Below are 10,576 nucleotides of genomic sequence, written 5' to 3'. Positions count from 1 at the left end.
AGGGCGGCGTCTCCCAGCCCTGTGCGGCCGTCCCGTGCCACGTCCACAAACCCGCCGTGACTTCTGCCTTCGGCAGTCGAGGGCTTGGACATTCTAAACACAGAAACACCTTGGACTGCGAGAAGCTCATTCTGTGTCTAACACAATACAAGCAAACATTTCTGATAAATTAAAAAAAAATTTAACGTTTATTTACTTTTGAGACAGCACAAGCAGGGGAGGGGCAGAGAGAGAGGGAGACACTGAATCCGAAGTAGGCTCCAGGCTCCGAGCCGTCAGCACAGAGCCCGACGCGGGGCTTGAACTCGCGAGCCGTGAGTTCATGACCTGAGCCGAAGTCAGACACTCAACCACCTGAGCCACCCAGGCGTCCCCCTGATAAATTTTAACTGGACACACGAGCGGCGTCCCGAGATATGAGCAGTACGTGCAGCCAGATGTCACATGATCACAACTAGCCAATAGTTCCCTCTCTCTCTTGCTCACTCGCCGTGGGATTGTGGGTGATCACCTCCCATGCTCAGACGCTCGGTCTCAGGCCGCGGCGTTTGGAAGAAATCAGTGATTTTTCAGGACGTTGGAAGGTGCCCACAACTGGCACTGGCGTATTTTTGTCACTTCAAAGCACCTCTGGACCGTCCTTTGCTTTTCCATCCAAGAGGGAGCTCAGGAATGCTTTGCTTCATTCTAGGTCATCGGACACGTTCCTTGTTGAAGTTGCACGGAAGTTAAGATCCCATGGAGCCGACAGAGAGCAGTGATGCCGTCAGTGATAAAAGTCATCCTACACAGCAACCCTCCTCTCTTGTGCCCCTCACACCAGCCAGGAGGGTTTTCAAAGGGCAGGTTAATTCAGCTTTGTAATCTGCATTTTATTATGTTGTATTACAGCACCGTAACCATCTTTATATGCATATATTTGGGTTGTACAACGAATCATCTGAGTTTCTGGTGTTTCTTATGGGGAAATTCGCTTTGCGATGCAGGTGCTTTGGGTAACAAGCATGTTTCCGGAACGAATTATGCTCGCCAACCAAGGCTTTATGGTCTTTCTACTGGTAGCACACACACTTGTCAATGGCACCACGTGGGCCCACGGTGTCGTGCACCCCTCACCACCCCCCACCCATCTTCACAACTGAAACTCCGTCCCTGTGAAACACGGACACCCCTTCCCCCCGACAGCCCCTGGCGCCCCCATCCCACTGTGTGTACGGACGGCACGAGAGGGGCCATGAGCGATCTGCCCTCTCAGGGCCGGCTGACGTCACTGAGCACCGTGTCCTCACGGTCCGTCCACGCTGCAGCAGGGGCAGGACACCCCCCCCCCCCTTTCCAAGGACCCTGTCACGCAGACGGGCTGCAGTGTCCATCCGCCCAACGGTCGGGGAGCAAGCGGGTGGCCTCCCTCTGGATCCCGTGAGCCGTGCCGTGGGGAGCAGGGGGACGTGCCGGCGCCTTCAGGTTCCTCCTTTCACTGTCACCCAGTAGTGGGGCTGCTCACCACACGGCAGTTGACTCTGACTTTCCGAGGAACCGCGGGCTGTTTCCGCAACGGCCACGCCACCTTACGCTCCCATACGGTGCACGGGGACCCATTGTCTCCACATCCTCGCCAACACTTGCTTTTTGTCTTGATAACGGCCATCCGACAGGTGTGAGGTGGTTTTGATCTGCATTCCCCAAATGACCAGCGCGATGTCCTGCTTACTGGGGTCACGGCCTGCAGCCCCAGCAGGAAGCTGGACGCGAGGAAGTCCCAGGTCGAGGATGGCCGTGTCTGCTGCTCAGGGCGCAGCCTGCCGGTTAGCCAGAGCCCCAGGCCCCTGAGCCGGAAGGCCTTGGAACAGTATGGGTTCAGGAAGGCCCCGGGCGCCCGCCACCCCCCTCCAGGCGGCCTCCCTGTCTCCGCTTCAGTGGCTTCTATGATGCCCCGACATAGCAAACCACACCCTGGGCCCGGCTCCAGCCCGCCACCCCGCCGTCCCCTGCCCACACCCCTCCCACCCCCGTCCACCCCCTAGGCTCCGTCTAGGATGCGGAGTCTGACGGCAGGGGAGCCTCGCGTGTGGGGACCAGGGTGGAGGCTCCAGGTGACGGAGACCCACAGCCTGCTGGTCCAGCCGCCCCGCTGCTCCTATCGGCTGCCCCCGACGTGAAGACTGCCCGGCCGTCACTCCCAGAGAGCAGGGACTGTCAGGTCACCGGGAGCCCCGACCACACGGGCACCCAGATGGGGGCACGTGAGGGACAGTCTGGGACACCAACCCTGAGCCACTCTGGCACCGTGGCCACGAACTGTAGAGTCCGTCCTCTCTCACCACTGCTGGCTGGAAGGGCTGGAAATAGCAGACTCTGGACGCCCGTTTCCCACGTACAAGATGGGGGAGCAGGCGCAGAGGTCTCCAGAAGGCCGCACCCCAGAACTGTTCAGCGAGTCCTCTGGTCCAAATATAAAGGGGTTTATTCGCTTCCGCCCTCAGTACAAAATATAAAATAGACACCCCCGCCCCCCAGGGTCCCTCGGCGTCGCCACTGGCGCGGCCGTCCAGGAAGGCTGTCGTCCACTCCCGGCCCTCAGGCCTCGAACGTGGCGCAGCTGGCACAGAGCACCGTCTCCTGAACGTCGCCACAGCTGCAGCATCATGGGGAAGAGAGGAGAACCGTTTTGAGGGGCTGAGCTGAGTCCCCAGGCTGACCCCCCCCCCCCCCCCCGCCCCAGTCCCTCGACCTCATCTGGACACAGGGCCGTGAGCCGCATACAGAACTACTTAACACGAGGTCCCTCACCCTGCACGGCCGGCATCGCCGGAGGAAGACCACGTGAGGCCACAGGGGAACCCCGAAGTGCGCCCACAGCCACCGGGGGGGGGGGGCAGAGGGGGCCCGGAGCCGGCCTTCCTGAGCCTCGGGAAGAGGCAGTCCCGCCGACGCCCGACCTCGGACCTCCGGCCAATGGGGTGTGAGAACTGCTGACGGGCCCATCTGAGGCCCCCGCCCCACCCCAGAGATCTCCCAGTCTCCAGGCAGGGTTTACTGGACCACAGTGGCTCAGCGAATCGCAGGGGAAATTCATCAGGAGAGACGCCAAAAGGACAAGGAATTGGCAGCACGTTACAGAACGCCCAAGGAAACCCGTTTTCGTCAGAGATGCAAGAAGTCGGAGCTGCCCAGCTGCTGGCAGGGAGGGTGGTGAGCCTGTGGCCCACGGGCGAGCCAGGAGCCATGGGCCCCAAGGTGGCCATGCGTGGCCCACTGGGCTGCATTTTAGTGAGAGCAGAGCCTTGGCACGGAACCCACCTTGGGGGGAGGGGACACCTGTGGGAGGGGGCACCTTCAGGGGAGCAGGGCACCTGCAGGGGAGGGGGGGCACCTGAAGGGGAGGGGCTACGAGGCCACGGCCTGGCTTCTAAACCTGGGGATGCCGCTTTGGCCTTGTGACCCGGAGCAAGTCACTTGTACAATGGGGCAGGAACCCACCCCGTTTGGGCTCAGAGATGGGCCTGTGGCCGCCCCCATCACAGGTGACTTCTGTAGGTAAGGGGCAGGGTGGGGGTGGGGGGAAGAGCAGGAAGTAAAGGCCAGGACGATGCTGTCAGGCAGGAAGAAGGTTCCTGCACACGGGGCTGCAGGGAGGAGGGCTCCCGGCAACTCTTTCTCTCCCTCGCCTGCCCTTCTGTGCTCAGCCCCCCCGCAGGTGAGGAGGTAAGCGGGGGGACACCGGAAGGGCCCGGCCCCCCTCAGTCTGCCCGTGAATATGAAGAGAAGAAACCGGCAAAAACAAAGCAAAGACACGACACGTGCACAATGCGCCCAAACTGGACAGCACAGAGCTCCCAGTCCCCCACCCTCACTCCGGGCCGCACCCCTGCCCCCGCTCTCCGGGGCTCGCCAGGGCTCGCCGGCGGGCCCACCATAGCTGGGTGTCTGCTTCCCGTGGTTGGTTCTAAAGACTGTCGGGACTAAGCTGGTTGGAGGTCGACACAACCGGCTCCGAGTCTGCACGGGGGCCTCGTCTTTCTTACAGGGCCCCGTTCACCCCCGCCCGGCCAGCCAACAGTGGTGCGGGGGTGGGACTGGGACCCAGCGCTGCCCCAGCCCGCACGGGATCCAGCGAGCTGAGGCAGACGCACGCTCAAGTAGCGCACGAAGCAAACGCTCCGCCGGGGCTCCGGCAGCCCGCAACCAGCCACGCGCAGACCCGCGAACGGACCTGCGCCTGCCCCCACCTGCCTCCACCAACGGCGAGCACCCTGCCGGGAAAAACCACGTCGACAGTCCCGACACCAGACCTCGAAAGATCAAATCACGAAGTGACTGAGACAGCAGACCCAGAGCAAAGGGCGGGACTGGCGGCCGACGTGACCTGGATTTCCTCGAGAAAAGACCGGTCTTCAGAAAAAGGTGAAAGCGGTGAAGCATCCGTGGGCACCGCGGCATCCCGAGAAGCAAGGCCACGCGGGGCCCCTCCCACTGCCCGCCCCCCAGCTGGACCGGGACGCTCCGGCACCTGGCACCTGCTCGGGCCCCGCGGTCGGTCACTTACTCCACAAGGGCGCACAGCGCGCAGGCCACGGCCCCGCAGCTGCAGCAGATTCGCACGCACCGCCCACACAGGGCGCGCTCACACTGGCCACACGCCGCCTTCCCGTCCACGGCTCGCACGCAGGAGGAGCAGGCCCTGGTCGCTGCCCCGGACGGGTCTGTGAGGAAGAGACGCCGCCGTCAGCCCTGCAGCGGCTGCGGGGCCCCGCCTCCCCGACCCGTGGACAGAGGGCTGACCTGACTCCCTGCACCTGACCTGCCCCCTACCAGGGGTCCTCCTGACCACCTACAAGAAAGCACGGCCCACAGACCCGCGTTCACTCGGGAGACCCCAGGAGCCCAGGGGCACATAAGAGGCCGGCTTCCGTGACCCCGTCCCCGTCCGTTCTGCCATCTCCAAGTCAGAGCGGGAAGGAGCAGTTCTCCCCCTGGTGGCTCGTATCAGAACTCTTGTGGCCTTCGTCTCGTGATCGTAGTCCCGGTGTCCCAAAGCGTGGCCCGTGCACCACTGCTTAGCAAAGGCTGCACTCCGGGCCTGGGGGCGAAGGGGGGGGGGGGGGGGCAAGGACTGTGGTATCTACCCCGCAATGAGGGCAGTGGTCTGAGCTGCTACCGCCCAGATGGAAAGCAGGCAGGACGCCAAGAGGGTTTCTACTCCTCTCCTGACCCCCAGCCAGAGGCTGCTTCAAAACCCAGGGCTTGGATGTCGGGGTTGGGGGAGGGCAGAGCCTCCTGACGTCAGGAGCCTTCTGGGCTCCCCAGCTCCCGCCTGCCCAGGAACGGAAGAGCTCCCCGGCAGACGGCATCAGGAATGAAGGACAACACACCTCCACATTCATCCTCCGCGCAGGGCCGGAAGTGCCAGCTGCTGGCCTCACTCACCAGCTTCGGAGGCCTGGGCTCGGCTCCTGGTCAGTCGGCCATCCGGTCCGATCAGCATCTGCCCACGGGGGGTCCCAAGGGCCTCTGTGGGGCCAGGCTTCGGGGACTCTGGCAGGTCAACGATGGCACAGCCTTCCTCCCACAAGTGGTCCATATAGGCCTGGGCCCCTCGAAAAAGGAGCTGCTTGGTTTTCTCTGGGGAAGACAAATCAGTCCCAGCGTCCACACCCCTGTGGCGTGGAAACCCTAGCCCGGCCACCCTGTCCTCCGAGCCAGCTGTGGCCAGGCCTCCTCTGTGTCCTGTCATCCGGTCGCCCCCGGCCCATGCTGCTCGCTGCTGGCCCTTCCTTACCCGAGCCCGGGCCACCTCCTCCAGGAAGGTTCTGGACCGTGCAGCCCTACCCAGGCTCCCTCTCCTGATCTTCCACATGGCTCTCTTGACGTGTGGCCTCGCATCACCGCGGTTTCTCCCCTCCAGACCCCGCGAGCACCCCCGTGAGTTGGCGGTGTATGGCACAGAGGAAGCCCTGCCCCTCAGGTCACTAATTCACAGCCCTGGCCAGTGTGCCCCCCTCCACCTACTGTGGAGCCGCTGGCAGAACAGAGCAGCAACCAGCTCTGACACAGGCGCCCCAGGACTTCCCAGATCTCCGTGGGCCCTGGATACCCCGCCCCCGGAGCCAAAGTAGATGCTCAGCTCCGCAGCAGTGGCTTTGCCTCAGGCCGCACATCGGTTATCCAGGGGCTTGCACGAGAGCAGACGCCCACCTCCAGCCCCCAAAACGCCTTATCTGAGGTTTTCTGCCTTGTCCCAAGAGAGCCAGGGTGGAGATGCTGGAAGCTGTTGGCTCTACGTGGTACTACTGATGGGAGGACAATCGCCGGGTAACTCGGATGACCCCTGCCACACCCAGCTCCTCCTCCTCCAGCCCCTGCCTCGCCTTATCCTGGGGAAAGGGGGAGTGTCAGGAGGTGACCGGTTTTCCAAGGCTTGTGGTTCATTCAAGGTAAGGGGTCAGGGCGACAGTCTGGGCTGGAATTTGCTGCACGTGAATTCAAACTGGGCGCCTGGTCCTTAATTATGGAAGGCCCCGGGGGGTCGAGGGAGAGGGTAAGCCAGACTGACTTGGCCTCAGAAAGCAGTTTCGTTCACCACTCGAGTGTGCGCGAAGGAAAGGGCAGAACGACAGACTGCTGACAGACAGGCTGGGGCGGTGGCAGGAGGACAGGAACCGCGTCTCCCAGGTGGGCTCTCCCCCACATCCCTCAGGCACAGCGACTCCGCTTGGTTGCAAACCCTCACTGCTCTAAGGGTATAATCTCCGGGCCCCCACCACTAGGTGAGGTGAGCTCCACTCTGGAGCGGCCTCAGGGTATTAACCGCCCCAAACTGAAGAGCCATCGTGTCAATGCACCAAGAACCATGCACGAGGAAGCCAGATGAGAAGGCCTACAGCTCGCCGCCCTCACACCTCACCGGGACCTGGATTCCAGCACGCTCCTGCTTCCTGGCCTTTGCACGTGTGTCCCTCTGCCCGGAATCCCTTTCCCCTTCCTCTCCGCCTACCTAGCTCCCACCCACCCCGCACGAGCCCTCGGACACCCCTGCAGCTGGTCCTGCAGCGACCGGTGCCCGCCCAAATCACCTCCGGAGAGTCCTCCCCACACTGGGCCGGGAAGCTCCCAAAAGGCGGGGTCTCCCGCGCGGTGGAGGGCAGGGGCGGCGCGCTCCACAGACAGCTTTCGGGTTAGGATGCGCACTCACGCCTGCTTACCCCACGCGGGACAGGGCACCTCCCCACCTCCCGCTGGGCCCGAGAGACGCGGGGGTTAACCCGGCCGGGGTTAGTTACTGGCCCAACCCGGGGTCTCCCGGGAGGACAGAGCCCCGAGGCAGCACCGCCCGCAGGCCGCCCGTTAGGGGAGGCAGGGACAGGCACGCCTCCTGCGGCCTGGGGTCGGCGCAGGTGAGCGTGCGACCCTTCATGCCCCGCTCACCGCTCCCGAAGCCCGGCTGGACTGCTGGTCCCGCAGCCTCGCAGCTCCCGGGGGGCGCGGCCTGCGGAGACCACCTCCCAGGCTCCCGCGTGCGGGAAGCCCACCCGGCACTCACCGAAGATCTCCCGCGAGTACCGCTCGGCGCATACGCCGCGGCTCAGCTCCCTCTGGCCAACGCGGACCTTCAGCTGCAGCGGGGCCGCGTCCGCGAAGGTACAGCCCCGCTTGGGCATGGCCGCGGGCCCGGGGCTGCGCAGCTCAGCCGCGCGCCTAGCCGCGACCCGTGTCGTCACAGCCGCGCGCCAACGCAGCGCGGCGCGGGATAGGATAGAGGCATGGGCGGGGCGGGGCTCGATAGCAGGACGGCGCGGGATAGGCTCGGGGCGAGGGCGGGGGCGGGACCCAGCTGCGCGCGAAACGCCGGGGGTGAGGGCGGGGGCGGGGCTCGAGCCCGCCGCAGGATAGGCCGGGGGCGAGGGCGGGGCGGGGCTGGAGCGCGGCGCGGGATAGGCCGGGGGGGTGGGGGGTGGGGCGGGGGCGGGGCTAGAGTGGACACGGCGCGTGATAGGTCGAGCGTAGGTTGGGGTCGGTACTGGGGCAGGGGCGGGTCTTGTGTGAGGCGCGCCGCAGGATAGGCAGGGGGTGCTCTGGCGTCCGGCATCGGCGTGGCCGCGCGGCAGGGGTGGCGTGTCTCGGGTGTCTTCTGGGTGGTGGTCCCAACACAACTGTTGAGAGTGGTTATATTTCCTTGTTGAAGTCATCAAAGTTGGAGGATGAATCACGTCGTCCTAACTTTTAAGTGGGAGGAATGCCTAGTCCTCACGGAAGTGGCCAACGGCGTACGGACTCCCTGGACGCAAGGAAATCGCCGCCGGCCGCGGTTCCGGAGCAGCTGACGTCACTTCCGGCCGGTGGCACGCGAGCGCGGAAGACGACTATGTGAGCCATGTGAGCCGCTGGGACTGTGGTGCTTGAAACGCGGGAACTCCGGGGCGCTGGCTTTAATCTTGCGAGTGTTGGACCGTTTTCTAGAGTCTTTGTGTTCGGGTTCGAAGCTGCTTCGGGACCTCTGAAGACACAGGAGCCGCCTAGCGTGGCTAAAGGCGTGTCGTGGGGGCCCAGGAGGTCGCGTGTGCACCTGCCGGCGGCACCCCCTGACGGGATGACGCGGTGACGCGCTGCCACCGGCAAGGCTGTGGGTCCGCGAGCCGGGGTGGCCTCCGCCCTGGGTGGGCTACCGTGTCCTGGCTTCCGTCGCGGGGCCGGCACTGCCACCGCTGCCTCCAGCACCTGGAGGTCCAGCAGCCCCCACTCCTGAGTCCGTGAGGACCTGTGGTCACTGCGGGAGCGAGACGCGCGCACCCCTGTTCGTTGCTTCCGCGACCTGGCTGCAGCCTGTGCGACCTCACAGACGAGTGGATGAAGAAGATGAGAAGGACACCTGCAGTACCGCGCATGGCCCGGAGGATATTGCGCACAGGGAAAGACACATACCCTATGATCTCACTAATACGAGGAGCCTAAAGTCCTCAAACTCCCAGAAACAGAGCGGATGGTGGTTGCCATCGGGGTGTGGGGGGGGCGGAAGCTGTGGGTCAGAGGTGGGTCTGCCCTGCAGCGTGGTGACGAGCCAACGGTACTGTGATGTCCATCTTCAGTGTTCTCACCGGAGCAACCGCACCACGTGGGGTGAAGAATGTGTCATATGTCAGTTATATCTCAATGCTGGGGAAAAATTACTTCCCTGAAGACCTCGTCTCCAATACAGTCTACCTTTCGCGGGACTGGGAATCGGACATAGGAATTTTGGGGCGATGCAGTCCGGCTTATAACACATGCCACGCTCTGCACTAGGCTCTTGGAGTGCCGTTGAGTACAACCAGCCGGGTCCCTCCCCGGTGGGGCAGATGTCACGACAGGGGAAGCATGGGGGGCCGTGGAGGCAAAGGTAAGCACGCCTGCCCTGCCCAGGTCAGAATGCCCCAGGAAACCCAGCTGGCCAGGAGCAGGGCTCACGTGAAGCCTTTGCTGAATGGCATAAGCTTAAAGTTGGATGTTGGAGAACGAGAAGCCGGAAGCACTGTGAGCATGTCCCGAAGGAAAGGGACGGAGCAGCAAGAAACCGAGAGCCGTTTCATCCCTGGGACGGAAGGCCGCCGGGACTGCTCGTTCTCTCCAGAGGACATCATACGGGCGCCAGGCCTGGGATAAGAACATCTTCTCTGGCGCCAGATGTACTCAGGACCCAGTGTGGAACACACCGCAGGTGCCGGACCTGTCAAGATGCCAAATACTATGTTGTACGTGCCTGCCGTTACCAGACAATTTGCAAAAATAAAAGAGGCTTGGGCCAGAGGACCGATGCTTCGGCTCCTGGAGAGTCTTAGCCCCCTGCTTTCCAATTCTCTCACCACCCCACCTTTAGGACCTGCCTACAGTTGACATTCTGGAAATGGATGTTCCAGAATCGCGTTGAGGAAGGAACACGCTTTCTGTTTTCTCATGAGGAGGGCAGCATACCTGCCAGAGAGGACAGGCGGGCAGGAATTGTACTCATTCAAGTGTCTAATCAGGGCTGCCTCAGGGCCTCAAGATTGTGAGTTGTCATCTCAGCTGTCTGAAGCTGGGTAGTGTGGTTGTATTACTCTTAGTAACTTAGGTTGGAGGCTAATTTATTTACTTACGGCAAAGTTGCACGGAACACCCAGATGATAGATGCCCAGTTCATCCGTCACAACAAACCCGAGTGCCCGGGGGACTGGAGAGACCACGGCCCTGCTTTCTGTCCCCGTGGGGTAGTGTTGCAGGCCTAGAACCTGACACGTGCAGACTCATTCTGCAGATGCCAGTGCATGGGTGCGTTTGTGTCGGGCTCCTCAGCATGCTGACTTTGAGACCGTCTTTGTTACTGTCGTATCCCATGTGTGGACAGGCCAGTCTGTTTACCCGTCCGCGGCCACTGGGCTGATGCCAGGTTTGGGCTGTGACAAAGGTGGCTTCTCTGGATATCCTTCTGCAAGTCTTTTTCTAAACATTCTTCATTTATTGTGGTCAGCAGGGATGGAATGGCTAGGTGGCAGGTTAGAGAGTCGGCAGCTTTTCAAAGTGCTTGGAAGAGCACATCAGTCATGATCAGTTACCGATTGGTCTT

At 62.7% G+C, this 10,576-nt stretch overlaps 1 protein-coding gene across 3 annotated transcripts; it reads right to left on the bottom strand.

Moving 5' to 3' along the window:
• Nucleotides 1-851: 851 nt before the first annotated feature.
• On the bottom strand, nucleotides 852-7,722 carry SIVA1 (SIVA1 apoptosis inducing factor). Of its 3 annotated transcripts, XM_043557102.1 has the most exons (5): nucleotides 7,541-7,718; nucleotides 5,428-5,622; nucleotides 4,547-4,703; nucleotides 4,230-4,292; nucleotides 2,447-2,635 (listed from the first exon to the last, which is right to left on the bottom strand). In XM_043557102.1, exons 1-5 carry the CDS (start codon nucleotides 7,656-7,658, stop codon nucleotides 2,578-2,580), a joined length of 591 nt encoding a protein of 196 aa, XP_043413037.1. In that variant the 5' UTR covers nucleotides 7,659-7,718; the 3' UTR covers nucleotides 2,447-2,577. The 3 variants fall into 3 exon arrangements, with proteins under 3 accessions (XP_043413036.1, XP_043413037.1, XP_043413038.1); XM_043557103.1 differs by lacking the exon at nucleotides 4,230-4,292 and having other exon boundaries at nucleotides 7,541-7,714; XM_043557101.1 differs by lacking the exons at nucleotides 4,230-4,292; nucleotides 4,547-4,703 and having other exon boundaries at nucleotides 852-2,635; nucleotides 7,541-7,722.
• Between the last annotated feature and the right edge of the window lie 2,854 nt (nucleotides 7,723-10,576).

This window comes from Prionailurus bengalensis, chromosome B3, assembly GCF_016509475.1.
Source record: "Prionailurus bengalensis isolate Pbe53 chromosome B3, Fcat_Pben_1.1_paternal_pri, whole genome shotgun sequence".
In the NCBI taxonomy this organism is placed as follows: Eukaryota; Metazoa; Chordata; class Mammalia; order Carnivora; family Felidae; genus Prionailurus; species Prionailurus bengalensis.
This window is presented reverse-complemented; position numbering and strand designations above follow the sequence as displayed.